This window comes from Lytechinus pictus, chromosome 5, assembly GCF_037042905.1.
Source record: "Lytechinus pictus isolate F3 Inbred chromosome 5, Lp3.0, whole genome shotgun sequence".
NCBI classification, from domain to species: Eukaryota; Metazoa; Echinodermata; class Echinoidea; order Temnopleuroida; family Toxopneustidae; genus Lytechinus; species Lytechinus pictus.
The window spans coordinates 5,307,812-5,334,497 of NC_087249.1; the positions used below are offsets into that span (position 1 = coordinate 5,307,812).

Here is a 26,686-nt window from a genome sequence, read left to right on the forward strand (position 1 = left end):
CAATCATCATTTCCAAAGGTTGATTCCTTTATCACGTCGCTTAAAGGTCAAGTTCTCAGAAAAATGTTGCTTTGAATCAATAGAGAAAAATCAGACAAGCATAATACTGAAACTTTCATCAATATCTGATGTAAAATTAAAAAAAGTTATGACATTTTCAAGTTTTGCTTATTTTTCACAATTATATGCACAATTTAGTCACATGAAAATGATAGAATCGTTGATGTCCATCGCTCACGATTTCTTTTGTGTTTTATTGTTTGAAATCTACAATATTTCAATTTTTACAAATTTGACAATTAGGACCCACTTGACTGAACCATAAAATGTTAAACAATGTTAATTCCACATGTTCAGGGAGAAATAAAACTTGTTTCACAGGACAATGCCCTTTATTTGCATACCGACCGGGATGTGCATGTAACTACAATGTATTTTGTGAAAATAAGCAAATTTGAATATGTCATAACTTTCTTATTTTACATCCGATTCTGATGAAATTTTCAGTGTTATGCTTGTTGGATTTTCTCTTTATTATTCAAATCAACTTTTTGTTGGGGTGATCTTGTCCTTTAAACAGCTTATATCAAGTTGTGGGAATGAAGTGATCTAAAATGAGATCTCTCAGAAAAAAAAAAAAAATTCTGGCCCCTGATAATATGCATTTTTTTTATTTTGGTATGATACTACATCTCATTTAATGTACAATGTATTGTTTACATCTATATGAAAATGTAGGATACCATCTGCATGTTCACAGCTTTCTGATGATGTATTGCCAATTGGTGTTCTCCCACTTTGTCTACTTTTTAAAATTTGGTCTCATCCTACATTGGGTGATATCAAGTTCGTTGTTGGTGTTGGTGTGTGAAAAGGCTGCTGAACCGAGCTTCAACACCGAGCTTAGTTCAGAGGAACGATACCGATCTCGTTATCGATAGCTCATGACGTCACGCTTCTGCGCTGTACTGCTGATCACCTCAACTTTACATGAGAACTTCTCGACGACGAAAGTGAAATCGGAGATAAATTACACTTAAATCTCATCGTACAGAATGCAAAGGCTAAAATAAGGTCACGAATCTGAAAGAGTACATATTATTGTCCATTAAAATGTATAAGGCTCTAATGATTTGCACTCGTCTTATCTGCAAAAAATATAATTTTATGGGGATGTTTCTTCCTGTTTGCCGCCTCTTTGTTGGCTTCAAATTACCAACAGCAACACCGAACTTGAAATCAACGATTTTCCCAATCTTTGGGGGTTGGTGTTGGTGAATCGGGAAATTACACGTAGATTGTCAACACCATCAGAGGACATTCAACACCAGCGCTCAACACGAACTGCTGGAAATACGTCATATTTTTTCTGAGGTCAATCCCAATACCAGCGTCATTTCAAGTACGGTGTTGGGGCTGGTGTTGTCACAACACCAACACCAGATTTCAACACCATACTTGTCTACCTCCAATAGACCAGTTCGTAGTTACTTCATGGACAATTTTGGTCAAATGACCTTTCATTTCTTTCATTGAGATAGGCAGATTTCAAAGCAAGATATTATGTAAAGATGCCTTAAATAGCAGGATGAAGAAATTGAAAAGACCAGGTGACTAGAATAGCACACCATTGAACGCTCTATGAAGGTATTTGTTGCATTTCTACTTTGAATGCATATTATAGCATGTTGTACAATGTACTTGGCAAACTGTGGAATACCAGTCGTTCGTGGACGCATTGTGGATGTACATGTAAATGAAAAACACAATTCAAAAGAATATATGAATGATCAAGACATCAAAGATGGTGCTTATCTCATTAAATTTTTAAACCACCATGTCACTTTAGTACAAATGACCTTCCTCTGATCATGCGCAGAGTGGAACTACGAACTGGCTTATTTGTCTAATGACCATTTTGCTTAAATTGTTATATAGTGCATTTATCATTTTTTCTCATTATTTCCAGTGTACCCATTTCATCTAATATCTGCTTGGTTTAACATCACTAGTGTGATCAGATAAATTATTAATGAACCAAACTTTCTTTAGACAAAATGCAGAATACTCTGAGCATTAGACTAAATAAACCATTGATTTCAAATCTTCACAAAATCAATAAATTGGCTATTCCATAAAATAATCAACCTTTTTGTACGTCTGACCCACATTTTTCTTACTTCACTTCATAAACTGACCAAGTCATGGTCATTTGGGAGCATTACAGACCGCCAAGATAACCAGAAATGAGAGACAGAAAATTTCATAAAGGTCTCACATACATGGGGTCAGACGTACATATTTTATGGAATTGCCCAAATGTAAATGGAACACCCATTCATTGCACTTTAGTAATATTGTGATATTCAAAATTAAAATATGATACAATTCACATTATGTTAATTTTTTTTTTTTAATATTGACATGCTTGAATGAGCATGCAGTTTGTTCATTTCATTTTAAATATTTTTATTCTTTTTTACAGATAATGCTTTGAAAGTGAATAATAATCAGTCATGAGGAGAAAAAACAACTTGCAGAGGCTGCAAAACATTGTGGTCACAACCATAATCATGTGACTTTAGTAGTGCCCTTTGACACAAGCTGCACGTTCTTTATAGGCCTTTTTTTTAAATATACACCCTAAATTAAGAATGCTATCCACACGATATGCATAATCCACCATTGCATCGTTGTCCCAGTATGATATCGGTACTAACATCTCGCTCTTTTTCAACAGATTCAAGATTTGGAGCAAACGATTGAACAAAGAACTTCAGAAATTGAGCGCCTAGACCGAATCAACTCAGATGTAAGTGTGTTTGATAGTAATATTTATAATTATAATGATAATAATGAAACATCTTATTGTTCAAAATGGAAATCAGAACTAGAAGTTCTTCAAAAATTTATTTGCTCAATTGAACGTCGCGACTGCGCGGCAGCCACTGAGCAGCCCCAGATCGACGTTGCTCTATCCCTCAAGTCTTTGAATTCCAAACAGGGTAGCAGCAACTCCCATCTTTTAATGGCTTGAGATCCTGACGACAAATAAGAAGGTTATTGAATTTTTAAGATATGCATCAATCCGGTGAAACAGTTCTTGGCATGTCTTTATGAATATTTATTAGGTAGGCTGATGATGTCATATCTCCACTTGTTCATTTGTATTTTATTATATGAATTGGGTTTCTTCAAAATTTTTCTACCAAGAACTAAAACAATTGGATTGATAACTGATTAAATGCATTAGTTATTTATTGACACAACTTAATTCATCATTATGTAGACACACCATTTATACATGTATGAACAATTAAACATGAAGGATTTAATGTAATAATATAAGAAAAATGAAAGTGGGGATGTGACATCATCAGCCCACATAATGAATATTCATGACAATGTGCATATAACTGTTTTCACAAAATATTGATAAATTTTAAAATTCAATAACTTCGCTATTTGTTATCAGATTTTGATGAAATTTTCAGCATTATGCTCTGTGAATTTTACTCTATTTACTTTCAGCCCGGATCATTTGTTTAAGTTGCACATGTAGACATTGATGTTAGTAGATCTAGTGACCATGTGACATCAGTTTAAATCAGTCTTTTAGAGTCAAGAAAGAAGGGAATATTCCTCAGGTTGACTTTCAATTTGGGGTAGATTCCCCTTTAACACCAAATAATCTAATGACATCAAATTGCAATTTAAGTTGATGGAAACAAGAAAATTAAGAATCTGGATTTTTTTTGTGTGTGTGTCATTTCAACTAATGTAAGGCTTTGATATTTTTTAAAGGAGCACTTCGGGCTAAAAATAATATTATTTGAACAGATAAAGACAAATCAGACAAACAAATAAGTGAAAATTTATCAAAAACTGAAAAGGAATATCAAAGTTATGGCATCTTAAAAATATTCATTACTCCGGTTAAACAGTTCTAGGCATGTCTTTATGAATATTCAATGAGCAAACTGATGATGTCATATCCCCACTTGTTTTGTATTTTATTATAAGAAATTAGGTTTATTCAGGTTTTTTCTACCAAGAACTAAAAAAAATTGAATTAACAACTGATTAATGCATTAGATATTCATTGCTACAACTTTTTATAAGAATTGATAAGAATTATAAGGAAGACATATCATCCACACATATTTGAAAAAATAAACAATATGATTCCATGTAATACATGTAACATCAGAGAAAGGAAAGTTGGGATGTGACATCATTAGCCCACCTAATGAATATTCGTGACGAGGTGCATGTACATGAAATTTCTTTCACAATATATTGTTAAGCTTTAAAATTCAATGAATTTGTCATTATCAGATATTGATGAAATTTTCAACGTTTTGCTCTGTGAATTTCACTCTATTCAAGACCCAGACCGGACCCATAAATGAAATTGACAAATCATATACAAATCGAAAGCTAATATACTGCTTAATACAGAAATGCAAGCTTAATGCATTTTCACCGTTTAACAGCTGAGTATTTTGCTTTAGAATAGCTCAAATTATCGGGTTAAAAAATAGACTTTCTTGTAAATTCTTTCACAGGGCTCAACACCAGTTGTCTTGTTGAGTTAGAAGTGGTGTCATTCTATAGAGTTGTACACAGAAAAAGTGGGTGATTTTTCCCCCTTTCTGATTACGCATTTTATTTTCTTCACTTCTATCATATAGAGATATAATAAATATCTTTTTCTACAAGCTGAATTGATGAAATCTACAGCTTTTGACTAGTTTTCACCATATTTTATTTCCTGCTTATTTGGCACAGCTTTCGAATTATATCTGTATTCAGATTATGAGTTACAAGGACATAGCAATTCAGGCCCAATAAGAGCTAAGAACAGAAATCACAAAAAATCTACTAAAGAGTTGTAGGTTTCCATCCATATGAGCACTGAATAATTGTCATTATTTTGCAAATTGAAATAAAAATTGAATTCAGAATCTGAAAAGCAGAAAAATAACCCCTTGTTTCAGTGTACAAGCCTATGGAATCACAACGCTTCTAACACAACATGACATCATGGACTTGAGGCCGGAGAAAGGCAATGGAAAGCCTTTTGTCTAAATTCCCCGCGAAACCCGTTAATTTTTATTTTTTCTTCAGCAAAATACTCAGCTGTCAAGCGGTGAATATGCATAAAATTTACACAGTTGTACTATGTAGCTCCCATTTGTTTCCCATTTGTGAATTGCTCATTTAGCTCCAGTCTGGGTCTTTAATTTACATGTAGAAATATTAAAATATTGCTTTGCCAAACATCCACAATAAAAAGTTTATTTCCTAGTAATTGAATGCATACTTTCTTCACTCTATGTCTTTATAGTCACATTCATTGGTTGTAGAATTACACAGAATATTATGAATTTAATTGTACTACAAATAGTAATGTCTCCTTTTTTTTCTCATTTTCAGCTCCAGTGTAGCTGTCAGCAAATGGAAGATAAATTGGATAGTTCGGAATGTAGAGGCATGCAACTTAAAAGGTAAAAATCCTCTTTTTTCTGGAGGGGGGGTTGTTAAATTAACCAAAATGTACACATTTGGTTAATGTAAAGTGCATTTATTTAACTTAGCTCTCCCCATGATTATCATGTTTAATGACATTAAAATCAATGTATTGTTGGCCTGGTTCCTACATTTTATAACCATGCCAATAATATATTTTCAGTGGGGCTAATTATGTATTCATGAGGTCATATCTCAGGCCCCCATGGACCGATTCGTACCAAATTTTGGTAGAGGAGGTTTTTCATCATGCTCTACCAAAATATGGTATGAAAAATGCCGAAATGTAAAATGGGAAAATTGATGACGTCACACGGTGGTACTCTACAGTGCGTATCAAAAAAACTTTACACTTTGAAAAAGCCCTGGGAATTAAAAAATATACAATATGTGGGTAATTTTTGCACATATAATCTTGGGTTTGTGTCTCATCTATCCAATGAAAGTAAAAGTTTTGACAGAATGTTACACTTTTGTGAGCACTGTCCATTTTTGTAAAGCTCGCAGAAATCTGTTTGCGCAGAAATGCTCGTTTTCAAGCTGTGTCAAGGGGAAAGGGCGAAATCAAACCTACCCTGCAAAACATTTTTCATACATTTCCCTTGCACTTTTAGTCAATTGAAATAAAACGGATACATTCAAGCATTTTGTAACAATTTTGCCACTCAAATTGAAATTTCAACATTTAGTAAGCACAACCTTTACCCTTTTTGTGCCAGCTGGATCTGAGGACATAACTGAATCTGAACAAAAGTTTATATCAGACATCTCCAGCATTTTTTCACTGAGTTTTTATCATTTAAAGTGGGTTTACATTTCATTTTTCATTTAATACTTGTTTCTCCACACTTTTCCCAAGCTTGACAATGATTAACAAAATTAAAATCAAGCCTAAGCCATTTCATATAAATCACAGCTCAGTGTAAAGCAAATATTCGTCTCTATGGCCTCGGTGTGTGGGGGAGTGGGGTGGGTCGCAATGCACTCTTTGAAGTGTTTTGGGCAAGGAAACAGGTTTAAAAAGGTAAAAGATATCTTCAAATCAATTTTACTAGCTAAATTCCACGTTTTCTTCATGATTAAGGTCTACTTTTATTTGCATAACTATTTCAAAGTTTTGCGCAAATAAATTTTCACTAAATTTTCAAAAGTAAGTGGTGCTCACTCAAGCGGAAATATTTTTCGACAGTTATATCGTCATTTGCTTAAATGGATCTGTACCAATGTTAAAATGTGGAAAAATCTTCAGGATATTACAAATGTATTATTTTACAGGATTTTTTCAAAGTGTAAACTTTTTTTGATACGCACTGTATAGCGCTTATATTAAAGGGGAATCCAGCCTTGGCCATAAAATGTTGTATTGGGAAGGAGAAAAATAAATGAAACAGAATGGTGAAAGTTTGAAAGAAATCGGACAAGCAATAAGAAAGTTATAGCTGCTTTAAAATTGAGATCACTAATAGTATGTTGATTTCAAATTGGCAACTAGGTAAGTAAATTATGACAAGGGGCAAGGACAACTTTCCCATAGGCCATGTACTTTATTATCAGGGATTTGTGGTTTTCTCTAGTAAGTACCCATTCCATTGGGGCAGTAATCTAAATATAACCCAGGTAGTATATTGTTTTATGTCCTCATGAAAGAAAAATATAATTTGAAATAAAACTTTTGGGAAAAATGACATTTTAGCCATAATATGTATTGGAGTACATGGAAGAGTAGTCCTTGCCTTACATCACTATGACATCCCATATGCGGCCAATTTGAAGTCTCCATGGGTATAGTGATTACCAATATTTACAACTTTTAAAAATTCATAACTTTCTTGTTGTTTGTCCAATATTGTTCAAACTTTCACCTATCAAATTGTCTGATTTTTCTTTTTCTTATAAAACTAAGTTTTTATTTGGGTTGGATTCCCCTTTAAACCAAATCAATCTCTTAGTGCTTTACCTCATACAGGTAGGTACAAATTATAATAACATGCCATAAACATATATATAAAGGGGTAAAGTACACAATGTCAGGGTGCTACATAAGCACTTGCCCGATTGCCAGGGGCAAGTAAAAGAGAGTCGGGGAAAGTGTTTTGAAGTAAAGACCAAAACTATTTGCCTGAATTGGGCAAGCAAATTTCTCACAGTAGAAGATAAGATAAGATAGATAAGATAAGATATTTATTCGTCTTTCTTTCTGCACATACATTTTATCTTACAAGTGTGATTTCACATTCTACAAATGAAAATCAATTAAATTATTCTTACAGTAGAAAAAAAGAAACACAGCAAATAACTAAACGTATTGAGAGAAAGACGAGGAGAACCCCTGAAAAGCAAGGCTTGTAAGGCTAGGGTCTCCTTTGTTTCAAGTACATGACTGAATAGTATTCAGTGTTGACATGTAATATCTTTAAAAATACAAAAGAAACAAAAAAAAGTGCAACAATAAAACAAAAAAGACAAACTAAAACTAATCAAGGACAAAAAACACACACTAATAGAAAACATTGCTTGAATGTACAGTTATGAAGTCTAATAAACTAACAACAATATGATATAATTAAGTGATATATGATGGAAGAGGAAATAAGTATGGATAACATGGCATGAAAAAAAGAGGACGATAGTATGTATAAATAATAATAGTAAAGTAAAAAAACAAAACATGACAAACGGTAAAAGAAACACAAGAAAATAATACAAAAGGAAAAAAACATGGGCTGACCCTCTGCAGAAGAATCCAGTTAGACAAGATATAAGATAAATATATATTGATATATCATAACATTCTCCAGTCTTATATACAGTTTTATAGGCTCCAAAATTAAAAATAACATAGTATATAAAAGCATATCTTAACCTAGAGCAACTCACAAATAACAATTAAGAAGATAACCTTTAAGTACACGCTGAAAAGTATAAATGCTTACCGATTTTTTTATATTTGAATTGAGAGAGTTCCAGAACCTGGGTCCTGTATTTACAACTGTCCTAAAAGCAAAACTTGTATGTAACTTGGGTAAGTGGAATGCAGAAGCATTTCGTGTATAATAGTTATGTATGTCACTATTTTTCATGAACATTGTGACCAGAGCTGGTGGCATGATGCCTGCATTGTATGCATACATTAGAGTACCAAGTTGAAAATCATAGATATCTTGTAATTTTAGAATTCTATGCTCATAAAAAAGTGGGGTAGTATGCGAGCGATAGTTAACATTACAAACAATTCTTAAAACTCTTTTCTGAATCAAGTACACCCTTTCTAGATTGGTTTTAAGAGAATTACCCCATGCAAGAACACCGTAATTGAGATACGGGAGAATTAGTGTTGAATACATCATACAAAGAATATCAGTAGAGAAAAAGGATTTCAATTTGTATATTACACCACTATTTTTTTATAATGTCTTACATAGATGATTTATATGGGTTTTCCAAATCAGTTTTTCATCTATATGCAACCCCAGAAATTTGGTCGTCTTTACTCTATCTATTAACACATCATTAAATATAACATCACCTGGAACTTCTCTTATCGTGTTGCTAAAGAGCATATAATTTGTTTTCTGCATATTTAGAGATAATTTATTTGCTTGAATCCACAAAGTGACTTTCCTCAGTTCACTATTAACTGTTTTTAAAAGGGTCTCAGGATTTCTGTGGGAATGATACAAACTTGAATCATCTGCAAATAGAATGAACGATAAAATATCAGAGGAATAGTGAAAATCATTGATATACACAATAAATAATAAAGGACCAATGAGGGATCCCTGGGGAACACCACAAGTGACATTCTGTAAACCTGACTCAGCATCCTTTATCGAGACAATAGAATGACCAAAATCAGTCAGACCGCAGCTCGCGCGATAATGAGCACATTCACAGAGATTTATTCAGCGGCCCTCTAGCGGTCTCCGAAGGAAAACGTGCGATCAATTTGGCTTGATTTTCCCACTGAATTGGAGGGGCTGAAGTTATAGCTCTGTACTGGTCGCTAACTTCAGTTTACGTCGAAACGAATTGTGGTAAGTTATTCTCAAGACCTTCATCTATATTTTGGTATATAATTTTCCATATTTCGACATTTTCAACCTACCATTTTTACCTCTTTAATTGATGCTTATTTTAGTAATATTTTAACTGCGATTTTGTAGTCGGAATTTCTCTTTTGGATCCTGACTTTGCTACATAACCAAATTGTTTCAATCGGGGTTTATTAGAAAGAAGAAAAGTCACTGTTCAAAATATATCAGAACCAACTTGACGCAAACTCACCTTATATTTTTATTTTAGAGAAAATGATACCCTAAAAATCAAGAAATTTACGTTTTACTCGGAAGTAACCTTCTCGTTCACTCCACGATGGCGCGAAATAATGCAGAAATTACGTTCGTCGCGGGTTGGTAGAATTTCGCCTTTGGTCCCATACGTTGAAACTTCTGTAATGATGGCAGATGGCTCGCATTATATATGTGACTGTGGACGGTGGACTTGTTTTTTTTTTTATTAAGACTTAATATAAACGAAGCTTAATAAGTAGATCCCTTCTAAAGTTTTATTCAATGATTATCAGGTTTCCGAATTCCATCAAGTTTTTATAGATTGAAATATTTCTTGATTTATGTTGAAAATTGTTAACCTTCTTTCTTAATTAGTCGAAGTTGAGCCCCATGATGATTTTTGCCCCAGGCTGCAGTTAAGAATTAAATGATGATTAGCTCAGACAGTCTACTCTAGAGACTATAAACACTTTAAAGTCAAACTAAAAAGTCTGGTACTACCGTACTCAGTAGTATTTATAAACCATTTTGTTCAAATAAAAAAATTGTGGCTGTCACAGACAGTACTTAGTCTCTTAATTGACTTACATGTAACATAATTCATACTTTGAATGATTATTTAGTAATTTAGATTATTTCTCTCTTTTTTGTCTCTTCTACACACAGATCTGCGTACTTGCTGACTCTGGTCTCTGCTTGCTACTTCATTCTGGGAGATTCCATCATGTACTATAATGGTCAGACCATGATTTGGACAATGCCCTTTTTTCGTTTGCAAATTTTGTACTGATAATGATACAACAGAAAATTGATCTTTATCGATATTGGAAACAAAAAAATTAGAGCACAGTTTTGGGGAGGACTAAGAATACTGACTTGGACAGGAATACAGCTTGACAAAAATAAAAATTCACAATTCAAAACCAAAGAACATTTTTAATGTTACTAATAGTGCATTGCAAGAAACTTTCTACTCAATCACACATTCCAAAATTAAGGGCAAGTCCTTTGATTAAACACAAACATGTAGTTGATTTGCAATTGAACATAAGTTTCTTGCAATGCCCCATAATTATATTTTGTTCTCAAGCAACTCTGTTATAGGTTATCTGATGTGCTGAAGGTTAAGTGCCATGTATGTTCACAATTTTTTTTTTTCGAAAGGTATAATATATTTGTCCTTTTAAACGGTATTTGAATGTGGTTACGCCTTGTTTTTGTTTTCCACAGTAATTATTGCATATATGAACAGAAGTGAAATATTTGTTGTGAAGCACTGTATGAATGTTGCGTGATCATGGAGCTATGGTGTGATGGTATTATAATTAATTCATCATTTTTGTTATAAGACTGTAAACCTGGTGGATGTGAGGGAGTGGCCTGGATGAAAGGAAAGTGAGCATGTGTCCAATTACTGATTTGCATATGTTTAATAAACAATTTTGTTCGTGGATAAATATTAATGTGCATTCCCTATTCCAAGCAAAGAGTAAAGGAGAAGTCCACCCCACCAAAAAAATTACTTTGAATTTAAAGAAAAATAAAGTATTGCAGAAAATTTCATAAAAACTATGATTCAAAATTCAAAAAATTACTATTTTGACATTGAGAAATTTGCCTAATTTTATAAAACAATTATATGCTCATCTTGGTCAATGTGCAAATTACAGAACCGATTATGTCACACGCACTCTAATTTCTTGTGTATTTTTTTGTTTGATACATGTACATGACATGTATATTTTATTTTAATTTTCATTAACAAATTTTGAGAGGGATTTTAATTCCTCCATTAACATTAGTAGTTTCCATAAATGTAACCTATTGTGATTCGAGGAAGATTTTTTAGATCAAATTTGCTAAAATTTATAATAAAAAATGCAACAAAAATTTAAAAAGTAATGTGATGTGAGTGACATAATCAACTATTTGCATATTGTTTTGTGTATATAACTGTTTTGTGTTAAAAAAGGGAAATTTCTGTATTTATTCAAATAATTTTTTGTTGATGTGCACTTGACCTTTAACTCACTTCCCTTCCCACCCCTGCCCAAATAAGTGTAATCAAGAACTTGAAAATCAAAAGCAGTGATTAAGAAGAAGATTTAATCATAGAGCTTTTAATAGCTCCATGATTTAATAAATACAGGCCTAAATAAAACTTCACATGAAAGTAAAAAGAGAATAAAGCTGGGTAGGAACAATGAAGGAATATGATTTAAAGAAAAAGCATAAACATATCCCCATTAACCCCCCCCCCCAAAAAAAAAAACAAAAAAAAAAACAGTCCAGCGGGTTCGAACCAGGGTCCTTGCACACGTCAAAACATTGCGCTTACGCAATTCGCCATCGATCTTTTCCATACTACTTCCGGGTTTTTTAAAGCTATATCAAATGTTGTAAGTCTGTGCGCCGCTGTTGACCAATCAGAACGCGTCGGCAATTCTACTGCAATTCCAATCATTTTGCGATGGACATTGCCGTGGTTTTTTGTGGTTCCTGACTTTGCTACATCATGAAATCTCATAATTCTTTTTCAGTCGTAAAGAAGAATGTCTACGCTTTATAATGATTATAATATCAATTTGACGCAAGTGTGATTTCGATGCAAAAATGCGCTCTGTTTATTCACATATATTTCTTGAAAAAAAATCATTTTTTCTCAGCTAAATATCGGTCTTCAAAATACATTAAATGTGCATTTTATTTAGCTGATCAGAAATTTCAAAGTTTTATCTATAAAATAAGACCAATTTTGTGAGGAATAAACGATTCTAAGAGCAAAAAACACCGATCGAAAAGTTCGTCTTCACAGCTCATTACGTATGCATAACCACGGACGGCTATGCATACCGCTGAATAAAATAGAGCACTTTCGGACGGGCTGCGGACTGACTGAAATTAGGGTCGATATGATATGATATTGACCCTAATTTTGGTCATGGCAGGCAAGATAACATCACTTTGGAAAAAGAAATGCAATAACAAGGTAGATCAGTTCATATTAAAAGAGATAAATAAATGAATAATCACAAAACTTTCCTTTGAAGAGGTAAAACTTTTTTCAAGGATTTTTTCGGGCAAGTGAAATAGATTTTAGGGCAAGTATATTCCAACTATTTAAAAATACTTCTAAAAAGTTATGTAGCACCCTGCAATAGCAATGTATAATAAAAGTTTATTTTCATGGTGAAGAGGTGACATTTAAGTGCTTACTTAAATGATTCAACTGTGGTCTTGGTTCTGATGTGCAGTGGTAATGATAGCAAAGAATCAAACACATGAATGAACCCATGTCAGTTATCAGCATATTTGGAATATTCAGGTGCTGAAGTAAAAAGACATGGATTCCATTTTAACTGTGGAACATCCTTGAATAAGTTTATTAATTTAAATGGAATTTTGAATTGAATTGAATTACTGTTATAGATTTACTGTTATAGATTTTTGCCTCAATGAGCTATCCATAGTTATACCACAACTTAAGACCAGAGTTTAAAATCAAATCTGAGTTCAGAATACAGGCTACAGTTTCAGATCAGTATTCCTTTTTGCTGCCAATATTTGGCATGAGCTTGTATCATTTTTCTCTCTGTTTTTTTTATTTTGTAGCATGTTGGATGAGGGAATGGAAGAAGTAAACCAGCTGAGAAACACCTACAAATCCAAGGAGGCTGGAAAGAAAGACATGGAGGAGAAATTCAATAAATGGGATAGCGAACGTGAGGAGAAAAAAGAACATTATGAACAGGTAAGTGAATGGATATTGTAATGAATGAAGGTAGTACTTTCCTACCTACCTGATTTAAAAACATCAAGGACCCCATATCATAAGGTTTAGTAATTGATTGTGGGGTTGATTTTATGATTAATCGTATGCAACAATCAATGCAATCCAATGTAGAAATCAGCCCCACATTAAAAAATCGCTAAGTTTTGTGTCACAGGGGGAACATTCCACGGTAGTTGTCATAACCCCCAAAATAGCCATTCTTTGAACAGTTGACATCATAACACAGGGTTCCCAGCCCTTCAGGGTACTCGATAAGAAATACCTCACATCAGGGAAAAATGCCTCAAATGAGGGAAAAATCAGGGAATTATGATCAGCCCAAAAGTCGAAAGCACAGTAGTCAGTCAGACTCTGTTATATATTGGTGCATATCAAAACATCATCCATTGAATGACTGGTTATAGTGGTACTAATTAGTTTAACATTATTGTTTTTATACTGAAAATACATGTAATTCACTGCAATAACTAAGAAAACATGCGAAACTGGGAATGGGTTTAAATAATTGTATCCCCCGAACAGAGTTCGGAGGATACTATGGATTTGGCCTCGTCGCACCACCGCCGCAGAGATTTCCTTGTGAGCGCTCTATCAGCTGCATTTCTTCTCCGATCATCTTCAAATTTGGCATGAAGGTTGAGTATGGTATAGCAAAGCCGCCTATCGATTTTGGTGTGGGCAGAGACATCGTTGCCATGATAAAAAGAGTTTTTTGTGGAAATAGTAGAGATGTCCTTGTGAGCGCTCTACCAGCTGCATATCATCTTCAAATGTGGCATGAAGGTCCATTAAGCAAAGCCTTCTATTGATTTCGGTGTGGGCAGGGACATCGTTGCCATGGTAACGAGTTTTTGTGGAAATAGCAGAGATTTCCTTGTGAGTGCTCTACTGGCTGCATTTCTTCTCCAATTATCTTCAAATTTGTCATGAAGGTCCATTATGGTTAAGCAAACCCGCCTAATGATTTTGGAGTGGGCAGAGACTTGGTTGCCATGGTGACCATATTTTTGTGGAAAATTTGGTAAAACCTGTAACTTCTGCTTTTTTCCATTTGTCATAACAGTTGGCACACAGAAGCAATATTAGAAGGTGAAGCGAAGATGCCTATCATTTTTGGTAGGAGGTCTTAGGGTTAGGTTTACAAAACATATCCAGATTACTCTATAATTTTATTCCCAACAGGTGATACTGGACAATACTTTAGGTTCTGCAGAGTCACGCTGCTACATCATATTATTGTCATCAAAGTTGGTACCCACAGGCAAATTGTGGGCAGGGTCATTGTCGCCATGACAATTGTTTTTTTTGGTCAAATTTCTGTGTGAGCTCTATATATCGCAATGACGGATGACGCGGTGGGTTCAGCCCGCCAAGCAGGGAATCTTTAGACTTCATCAGGGAAAAATCAGGGAATTTTGTTTTCTTGAAAAGCTAGGAACCCTGATAACAACCAGAAGACAGTGCTTCTCAGCCAATCAACAGTCCTAAATTTAGTTTCAATCTGGTAATAATAAAGTACTACTGGGCAGTCATACCAAAAAATGACAACTAACAAAAATATGTTGTCCTTGTGAAAATGATGCCTGTCTGAGTCCCATACGACACACAACATTTTCACCTTTAATTCACCCATAATCAAACATTCTTTGTAGGTAAACTACCTACTATAACTTTATCATTGACAAAAGTAAATTTTTATTGCTCAAGCAATCGTTAACATTTGATATCCATGTCAATTTTTTTTTCAGGCAAATTGCCGTGCAGAAGAAGCAGAGAGAAAGCGAGAAACTCTCCGGTCAAAGATAGACAAGTTGGAAGGTGAGACACATTATAGATACATTAAGCTGCCAACATTTTGCTTGTCCGCTGTATCCGTTACGAGTACGTTTTGTGTTAGTTGGCCAGTGGGACCAGGCCTTTACCTTGTCTATTTGGAGATCTAGAATTAATATTAATTCAAGACATGGCATGCGGGCATAGTCTTGTTCTAATCCCCTTGAAGCCTCTAGAAACAAGCATGCCTGTCATAGCAGTCCATATACCTACAGTGTAAAACACACTTCGTAAAAGTTGCAGTTTTTCGGGATGACTCATTACACAATTAAACTTATGACATAGTTGATTCAACAACTCATTCCCTCTCTTTTTAATTTTTTTGCAGACGAGCTGGAGACAGTTATAGAGAAGAGAAAGGCTTGTGAAGAAGAAATGAGTCAGCTCTGTTCAGAGGTTGAGCATATTTAAACTGTATCGGGCTTCATCGGAATCGGCTTGGATTTACGTTCCATTATTTTACGCATAAGGCTTGTATGTGAAAATACTGAAGTTCTCTCATGAATGAAATTTTTAAAGAAAGTAGAAAAAAAGTGATTTCAATTCTCCAAATTCTTGAATTCTACAAATCCTCCCATAGGGTCTATGAATTTTAGAACCAATAGGTTATCTCTAATCAAATTCTTTGGATTTCCACAGCTACTTTAGTTTCTTTTTGGAGGTTGTGTTGTAAGAGTGTCTTATGCTTCAAATGGCCAGGTCAAACACGTTATGAGTTAGAAATGGTATGAATTAGCATAAAACAATATTTGATCTGAATGTATACCAAAGGAGTAACAATGATTGGGAAGAATTTAAAAAGTAATATTAATGGATATGAATGTTTATTATAGCATAAGTATTGTTTGGTGACAGATGAGTCATTTTGCCCGTGCAGCTCCAAAACTCTGGAATAGCCTACCATTAGAAGTCAGGAATCACAACCTACTGTAAATATTAGTAACTTTTTTCTATAGCTAAAAGCATTTCTTTTCATTGAATTGAAGAAGCTTACCAAATGCTCTAGTAATGGAAGTATAATCTATGTATACTTAAAGTGTTGGACATTCTGTATGCCCTATGGGTACCTGGCAGGAATAAGTTCCTTGAAATGCTTGTGCGCTGTGAAAAGCTTGCCAGGCTAAAGCCAAGGTAATGATATCCAAAGTCCTTTGGGAAGTACATGGATGTATTATAAATGTATTATTAATATGGATATTATCGTTATTGAAAATCACATGTTGACATCTACACCATGATGTGTAAAGTATACGAGGATCATCACCTTTTTATTGTTTATTGAACTCGGCCACTTTGTATCTATATTTCTTGAATTTTCATGTATTTATCACTTCAAACATTCTCAGTACATCAGATTTTTTTTTTTTTCATCATTCCAAGATTTTTTTTTTGATGGCTGGAATGCCAATTCGTCTTTGAATTATTCTTTTTCATCATTCCAAAAAAAATTTGGTTTTTTTTTATTCCTGGAATTCTAGCTCGTGTTTGAATTTACTTATGTATTATACTTTATAGCATTTGAAATTGATATTTGCTTATTATATCATATATATAGTTTTGTATTTAGGTGCATGTAGATAGGGATGCGTGAACAACAAGCTTTTTGTTTTGGTAAGATCCCCGATCATTGATTTCCTTTTTTTTTTTTTTTTTTTGGGGGGGGGTTTACTATGATTGTATTTTATCTTTGTAGATTGATGATTCATACTTAGTAAATTGAATTGAGTATAAAAAAAGAGCAATCTTGATGAAACAATAATGCACAGTATAAACTCATTTCAGGCCAAATTTGGATTCAGATTTTTTTATGTTATTATTAATTATTTTTAATCGAGATCATTGCTTTTTACCAAATCATATTCAAAATTGTTTTGCCCATGGGCTATAAGAGCCCTTCCAGGTTATTTCAAGCTTGTTACATTGATTCTAACTTATTAGATGTCTTTTCTTCTTTTTTTTACCTCGAAACGACTACCGGTATATTGATCTGTCTATTTATAATGTTTCTTGCTTGATTAAAGGTGCTTTAGAATCTTGAGGGAAAGAGGGTAATAATTCATTCAAAAGATTTTATGATATCACGCATGATGTCATGTCAAAAAGATTAGTTTGCAAAAAGTTTGATTTTGTTCTCATTTTTATATTCCAATAGTCGCATCATTATATTCCAAGAATTCATAATACTCCAAGAGATAAATCTTCCTACTGTAACGTTTTTATATATTTTGAATCTATCCATGCAATGTATTTTTCTAATTCCTTATATTAATTATGAATGATATTCCCACGTTAGCACTCCTGATGAATTTATATTATGTAAATATTACTAATTGAAGCTATAATCTGTACTGAAGTAGTCCCTGGCATGGTTAACATCCGACTAAAAAATGATTTAAATAATTTATTGGTTGGATCGCTTAACTAAGCTAGTCGTACAGACTGTTTCACCCTAAGGCTCATCAGCGACTGATTAGTATGAAGAACACAATTTTTGGGACAGAATAAAGTATACAGAGCATGTGCATTAGGGTATAACATTGGGTTGACAGAGATGAAAGGGGTTACTGAAGGGGTACATGTGTATTGTTTATTACATCAGGGGTACTTAGGGGTAAAAAATGATTTATTCCATTTCAAGTACCGATAGTCAGTGGTGACACATTAGGATTTGATTCATCTAGGTTAGAAACCCCAGTTTTTCATTTCCTAAAATGCAAATTCTGTGTTTTTCGGTGTTCTGAACCCTGATTCAGTCTGCTTTGGTAACATTTACGAAACATGATTATGACAAACCAGAATTAAGACAGACGTGAAATTTCCATGATATAAATATACACACACTGCAGTATGCAAATTTAGCTTGGCTATCACATGCTGAACACCTAAAACAAAATGATATGCCAGATTTTTCACCGAAGCATGGTTTTGTTATTTTGGAGTTTGCTTTGATTTCCCCTGAGTTGCACTGTACCAATACGTTTGTTTAGGTAATAAATTTTGACCTGAAGATTATTTTTTCTGTGAAACCTTTTGAATTCCATGATTTTTTTTTCTGTTTTGCGGAAAACTGGGGAATTCAATCTAGGTATATCATGGTAACTTGTAAACAATGAGAAAGGCTTATGAGGATATTGAGATGTTGCCCACAAAGTGTTTCTTCTTGTGGGCTGGCGATTTGCTCCGACTAATGTCATTAAGTTGATGACCACTGGAAAGTCATCACAAAAATATACTTGACTTACGTTCATTATTTCATCCAAATATTGACTGAATTGAAAGGAAAGGGCGTCATGTTTCTTCATATACATGTATCTGTGGGTGTCCCATAAATGAAAGTATTCAGATTTTAATATGGATGTAAAAACTCAACATATCAATAGAAGCATTCAAAATGGTGTTCTGATAGGAAAAAGCTTTTATTGTAGACTTTCTATTTGTACTTCTTCCAAATGCTGTGTGCAAGGGGCAGTATGTTGTTTGATGTGAAAAATCTGTTTAAACTCTCAAATACAATGCACAATTTTAATGTTTATATTTTGAAAAAGTGAAAAGTTTTCTGTGCACCAGTGGTATGTTTCATTATACCAGTCAACTCCAAAATGCTTTGCACGTGAAACAAAAATGACCAACTTTGGTGATTCTCTTTGTACTGTTTGCATCTATTTAAAAAAAAGTGATAAAACATGATTAATTATGATGACCAAACTCCTGTGATGCTAATGTACATACTTTTTAATTATTAACCTATTATAAAATTGCATTGTATGATTGCATAATTCTATGTAACTTTCACCATAGGTGTTTGATAATAAGACAATTATAGAAAATTACTGTAATCATGAATTACCTGTAATCCATTTCCTGTATTTTTAAGATACAGAATAACAATTTTCATTTTTAGCATCATAATCATGTTTTCATTAAAAAGGTTCCAATTGGTAATTTGTTTAGAATATATATACATTTGGCTTGTAGATGTTGATCTTTCTTAAAAAGGTTCCAATTGCTAATTTGTTTAGAATATATATACATTTGGCTTGTAGATGTTGATCTTTCTTAGGTTGTGACAGTACTGATTGTATGGGAGATTATTTTCTTTCATGTACAGTTTACAAACGTGAAGAGAGAGGGGAAGAGGTTGAAAGAGACATGAGGGGGATGTTTTATAAAGATTTTATGACTTAAGAGTCGCACTTAAATGCTGACACGTACATGATATGCAACGTGCAATCTTATTGATCAATACGCAGTAGTGAGCGTCTTCTTGGCATGATCTGACCAATGCAGTCATGCCTTGTGTACCACATGCAACTAAGCATTTAAGTGCGACTCTAAGTCATACTTTAATCTTTGTGAAACTTTCCCCTGGAGAGTATGAGAGAAGGGTAGAGAGTGGGAAGGGAGGAGGAACAAGAAAGAAAGGAGTGAAGGGTATACATGTAGATAGATGACAATGGGGAGAGTGAATGAGAGAAGAATAGAGAATAGGAAAGAGAGGGAGAGAATGGCATAGATGGATGAATGGTAGAGGAGAGTGAATGAGAAGAGTGAGAGAAAGGGAGGAGTGGATGGTATAGCAGACCTTCCAACCTACAACCCAAAAAAGTATTCTTTTAAGGAAAAAAAGGTATTTTTCAACAACAAAAAAGAGTATTTTTGTCTCACCTGCATAGCAGAGTGAGACTATAGGCGCCGCTGCGGCGGCGGCGTCAACACCAAATCTTAACCTGAGGTTAAGTTTTTGAAATGACAGCATAACTTAGAAAGTATATGGACCTAGTTCATGAAACTTGGCCATAAGGTTAATCAAGTATTACTGAACATCCTGCCTGAGTTTCATGTCACATGACCAAGGTCAAAGGTCATTTAGGGTTAATGAACTTAGACCATGTTGGGGGTATCAACATCAAAATCTTAACCTAAGGTTAAATTTTTGAAATGTCATCATAACTTAGAAAATATATGGACCTAGTTCATGAAACTTATACATAAGGTTAATCAAGTATCACTGAACATCCTGCATGAGTTTCACATCACATGACCAAGGTCAAAGGTCATTTAGGGTCAATGAACTTTGGCCGAATTGGGGGTATCTGTTGAATTACCATCATAACTTTGAAAGTTTATGGATCTGATTCATGAAACTTGGACATAATAGTAATCAAGTATTACTGAACATCCTGTGCAAGTTTCAGGTCACATGATCAAGGTCAAAGGTCATTTAGGGTCAATGAACTTTGGCCAAATTGGGGTATTTGTTGAATTACAGCCATAAATTTGAAAGTGTGTTGGTCTAGTTCATAAAACTTGGACATAATAGTATTCAAGTATCACTGAACATCCTGTGCGAGTTTCAGGTCACATGATCAAGGTCAAAGGTCATGTAAGGTCATAGAACTTTGGCCACGTTGGGGGTATTTGTTGAATTGCCATCATATCTCTATAAGTGCATGTATTGGTCTAGTTCATAAAACGTGGAAATAAGAGTAACCAAGTATCACTGAACATCTTGTGCGAGTTATAGTAGTTTTCAAAATCAGCACTGCTGCTATATTGAATCGCGTGATGCAGGTGAGACGGCCAGAGGCATTCCACTTGTTAAATATTTGTCTCAGCGTAACGATCGTCGGCCTGTTGTAGTGAGATCGGTGAAAAAACGTGAAATGACTCTACTTGAAAACTTGATAATTCACATGTGCTCGTAGGCAAGAATTTACTTGTTCTTTTCATGCAACAAGTTACTGGCCCGACAGTGATTTTTACCAGTCTAGGACTGTCGGACCGGCGCTAGTGCCACATGCTGTGTATTATACATACTCCATGATCGGAAAATTAAAAAAAAAGTGACATATACCAAAAAAGTATTGGTGTATTTATAGCAAAAAAGAGGAACAAATACTCTAAAAAGGGAACAGTTGGCATGTCTGGTATAGATAGATGACAATGGGGAGAGTGAATGAATAAAGAATAAAGAATAGGAAAGAGGGAGAGAATGGCATAGATGGATGAATGGTAGAGGGGAGAGTGAAACAGACAGAGGGAGGAAGGAGATAGCAAGAGGGAAGGGAAAGTGTGGAGAGAATGGGTAAGAGCAAAGTAGGAAGAGGGAGAGGAGGGCATAGAATCGTAGAGGGAAGAGTTAAAAGAGAAGGGGAAGGAGAGGGGGATATATAGGGAAAGAAAAGGGAGAGAGGGGTAGAGAAGGATAGCCTATAGATGGATGGATGATAGAGGGGGAGAGAGGAGGAAGGAGAGAGAGAGAATGTAGAGACTAGAGAAGAAGATAGAGCAAAGGAAGGAAAGGAGAGAAGAGCATAGAAGGATGAATGATAAGAGGTAAAGTGGAAAAGAAAAAGGGAAGGGGTATGATGACTTTACTCTCGCCACTGGATGCCCCATGTAAACTTGCTGTATGTCAAATCAAATTAACAATAATTATGTCCTGATCCAGGTACAAACAACAACAAAATAAATAAAGAAGAGGAAGAGGATGAAGAAAGAAGATGAAACTAATTTAAAAAGCAATACTAGAGAGAGAGAGAGGTTAAAAAAGGGTGATTCACTCTTTCAAACTGCCCAAAATATTGAAAAATGAAGAAATGACCTTTAAGGAGATGGTATAATTAAAAATATCTTGAAGATTCAAATCTTAGCATTTGGTTTACTTTTCAAAGTTGCAATTTGACAAGTCAACTCTGATTGGTTATCGGACAGTTTTTTTGGACAAAACGTACACTTAACAATGATTTTGATTGGTCACTGGTATTTTGCAATTGATTGCTTATCACTGTGTTACTAATGGGGGCGTCATGGTTTAGTGGTTATGCCTCTTGACTTTCAATCAGAGGGATGTGGGTTCAATTCCCCAAAATGGAATGTTATCCTTCAGCAAGAAATTTATCCACATTGTGCTGAACTCAACCAAGGTGAGGTGAATGGGTACCTTGAATGCATTGAGTGCTGGAAGGCAGCCCAACCTAAATTTGGGTAATAATAATAGTGAGAGTCGGAACAGATTATTTCTTGATATAGTGTAAATGAAGCTCAAGTGAGCTTACCTGCAATCTGATCCCAAAATCCAGTCATAGATTTCGTCTTTTTATCACAGCTTTCGTTTAAATTGAGGTATGTAATCTTTGAGTGAACTTACCTAGCTGCTACACATGATGTCTGTTTCTGAAAATATGTTGTGATATATTCTGGAATGGATCTGCAGATCTGAGCTGATGTGGTAATTTATACTCTAGTCCCATTAACTCTATTTTATGTCAGCTCATATCAATAGACTTTGTCCTCAATCTCTGACTTTGAACTTTGAATCGATTATCTGATGTCATTGACAGGAACTGAAATCAGTCTCATCATATGAATATTCTATTTTCATAATGCCAAGGTCATCTGTCTCTACTGTATCTACTATTTTGAAAGAAGTTATTGAAAGTGAAGACTTTCTTAAAGCAATAAGTGATGCAGTGGAGAGAAAACTTGACGAAATCATAGCAAGAATTAGTAACCAAGAAAGTCGCATATCTGACCTTGAATCTGAATCAAAGAAAGCAGGTAAATCGATCGCTGGACTTCAGTCACAAATACTCAAAATCAACCAGGATATGACAGAAAGGTGTGACACATTAGAATCCACCAACATGGATCTTCTGAATGCAAAAGATTCTCGAGGGAAGCACAGCATGTCTTGAAGAGAAACTGAAAGTGAAGAGTGATGAAGTTGAGAGACTGAAAAAAGAAATGAATGATCTTGAACAATACTCGCGGAGGTCATGTCTTCGGATAGTTGGAGTGGAGGAGAAATTGAAAGGAGATAACACTGACCAAATTGTGTTGAAAGTGGCTCATCGCATCGGAGTGAATCTTGATGTAAACGTTATTGATCGCAGTCATTGGATCAACAGTAGACAGTCATCTATGAGTAGACCTACCTCTGCGTCAGTAACTGAAGAAGGAACTAAAAGAAGAACCAAGAAGTGCAGTATCATCGTAAAATTATGTTCGTATAGAAGTCGTCAGCAACTCTTCATCAATCGACGAAAACTGAAAAGTAGCGGCATCTCAATACATGAGGATTTGACCTCTACGAACTTCAGTCTTCTGCAAAGCGTTCAAAGGAATGAGAAGATCAGTGCAGCATGGTCGATGGATGGGCGCATATTTGGAACACTTAAAGCGAATAGGAAGAAACATCTCTTCAAATGCCTAGAGGACTTGAGACTTTTGTAAATATTTCATTTAATAATTATTCCTTTCTTACTTTCCCGATGCTTACCTTATATGGTTGGATCTCTGCTACATACTGTATACATTATGGATCCGTTCATCGTTAAAGACACCTACCGTGTAGCAGTATACTATGCCTTTATATCTCTTTATACACTTAACTTTTTTATGTACCTTCTCATTATAATAATTGGTGTGTACATGTGTGCTTGTGTGTGTGTGTGTGCCTGGTTTTTTTTTTTTTTTTTTTCCCCAATTTAGATATTAATTATTTTTCATATTACATTTCCATTTTAAATGTTTGATTCACAAATATTTCCGTTTCACTCACTTAGCAACGCTGATTTACAACAAGAATTCAAAACATATCAGAACGATGAAACAATCTATTCTGATATCAGTATTGATGAGCTTAACTCTCAGTCTTTATATGAAACTTTTAATTCTGATACCCATGATGTTCATGATTCTTTCCTTTGTGATATTGATCCTGATAGCAATTTTTTGAGAACATCTGTAACATGTAAATACTGGCTTGCTCATGAATTCAATAAATCCTTAGCAAACTCTAATAATGTATTCAGTATGATTCACTTCAATGCAAGAAGTTTACGAAAAAATATAGATTCCATAAACCTATTTTTACATCAATTAAAGATAAATTTTTCTGTGATTGGTATTACGGAAACTTGGATCCATGCTGGTACTCCTCTTTTATTTGACACTGATGAATATTCTTTTTATCATGTTGATAGAATGAAAAGTAGAGGTGGAGGAGTTGGTTTCTTTATAAAAAATTGTATCAATGTCTGTATTCGATCAGATATAAGTATGCCTGTAAATCTTTGTGAATCAATTTTTATTGAGATTAATCATACAAAGAAAAAGAACATTATTATCGGCATTATTTATAGAGATCCAAAACAAGCCATAAATAAGTTTAATGAATCTTTTAACATGTGTCTAGAGAAAATTAAAAAAGAAAATAAAGAAGTTTATATTATGGGAGATATGAATATTAATTTATTGCAACAATCGTTTAAATGTATAAATGATTTTGTCGATATTGTATATAGTAATTCATTTCAGCCAGTGATTGACAAACCGACTAGAATATCAAAATCTTCTGTCACGTTAATTGATAATATTTTTACGAATACCAGCTTTGATACATTTAAATCAGGTATACTTTACAGTGATGTAAGTGATCACTTACCGGTATTTCTTTTATCTGTCAATGACAAAAAATACAGCAATGTTAATCACTCCACTACTGAGAATACTGATGCTTACTCTAGGAAAATAAATGATACTACCATAAATAAATTCAAGGATGATTTGTTGGTCACTGACTGGAGCAAACTCTTATCAAAGTCAACTACAGAAGATGCTTATAATATTTTTTGTCTTAAATTCAAACAACTATATGATAAGAATTTTATTTGTAGAAGAATTAAAAGAAAGAATACTCCTCGTAAACCATGGTTAACAAGATCATTATTGAAATGTATACATAAAAAAGATCGTTTGTATAAGAATTTTATTCACAATTCTTCCAATATTCATATAGAAGCGAGATATAAGAGGTATAGAAATATTCTAACTGCAATTTTAAGAAAAGCAAGGAAGGAGTACTATGCTCATTTACTTGAAATTAACAAGAAAAGTATGACAAGGGTATGGCAAATAATAAATGACCTACTACATAAACAAAACAAAAATAAAAACAAATATCCTTCATATTTTATTAAAAATGGAACTAAAATTGAAAATAATGAATATATTGCAGAAGAATTTAATTCATACTTCACTAATATCTCTATGAATCTTCAAAGAGAAATTAGGTCTGATTCAGGCTCAAAAGATTTTTCCTTTTATTTACCTGAAGAGTGTAGCCAGTCTATTTATTTTCATCCAACCAATGAAAATGAATTAATAGATATTGTAAAAAATATGAAAAACACAGCCAGTTCTGGTATTGATGAAATAAGTTGTAAGATCATTAAAAAGGTTATTCATTTTATTGCAATGCCATTGTCATATATATTCAATTTGTCACTCTGTTCAGGCGATGTTCCGGAGAATATGAAGATTAGTAAGATAATTCCTTTATATAAAAAAGGCGATCCTCATATGTTTTCAAATTATCGTCCTATATCTATGTTACCGTGTCTTTCAAAAATATTGGAAAAAATTGTTTATGTAAGATTATTTAGTCATCTTGAAAAATATGCATTATTAAGTAATTGTCAATATGGCTTTAGACCCCATCATTCATGTGACCTTGCAGTTGTTGATTTACAGGATCGACTAGTGACAAAGATGAATAATGGTCTTCATTCCTTAGGAATTTTTCTTGATCTTACTAAAGCATTTGATCTTATAAACCATGATATATTGTTGTACAAACTGAAGAATTTTGGTATCCGAGGTATTCCATTACAATGGTTTCATAATTACTTAACAAATAGAACTCAGTACACTTTATTCAAAAATTGCTCCTCTTCTTTTACAAATATTACTTCAGGTATTCCTCAAGGTTCAATTCTCGGTCCTTTGATTTTTCTACTATATATTAATGATTTAAGTAAATTATCAGACTTTTTTTAGTTTATCTTATTTGCTGATGACACCACAATTATTGCATCAGATCATAATCTTTTTAATTTAATAAACAAAACAAATAGTGAACTGATTAAAATTACTAACTGGTTTAATGCAAACAAACTTATTGTCAACTATGAAAAAACAAACTTTTTATATTTCTCAAACAAAAATACTGTTCATAATCAATTGAATATTTCCTTAATTATGAATAATGTCAATCTTACAATGACCAGAAATGTTAAATTTCTTGGAGTCACCCTTGATGATAGGATTAATTTCAGTGAGCATAGATTGGAAATATGTAGGAAAGTATCAAAAAGTATAGGCATTTTTTTTAAACTCCAATCTATTCTTCCCGAAAAACATCTGATAATGCTATACAATTCTTTAATCCTTCCTT

General features: G+C 33.7%; 1 protein-coding gene across 2 annotated transcripts in view; it reads left to right on the forward strand.

Annotated features, from left to right (window-relative positions):
* The window catches only part of LOC129262524 (tropomyosin-2-like), a 30,930-nt gene extending 11,441 nt beyond the window's left edge, over positions 1 to 19,489 (forward strand). For both annotated transcript variants that reach the window (XM_054900649.2, XM_064099687.1), the window contains exons 5-9: positions 2,741 to 2,812; positions 5,440 to 5,510; positions 13,434 to 13,572; positions 15,363 to 15,432; positions 15,776 to 19,489. In XM_054900649.2, the coding sequence (XP_054756624.2) occupies positions 2,741 to 2,812; positions 5,440 to 5,510; positions 13,434 to 13,572; positions 15,363 to 15,432; positions 15,776 to 15,858 (435 nt within the window). In that variant the 3' untranslated portion in view covers positions 15,859 to 19,489. The remainder of the gene's footprint in view (positions 1 to 2,740; positions 2,813 to 5,439; positions 5,511 to 13,433; positions 13,573 to 15,362; positions 15,433 to 15,775) is intronic.
* Positions 19,490 to 26,686: the final 7,197 nt, after the last annotated feature.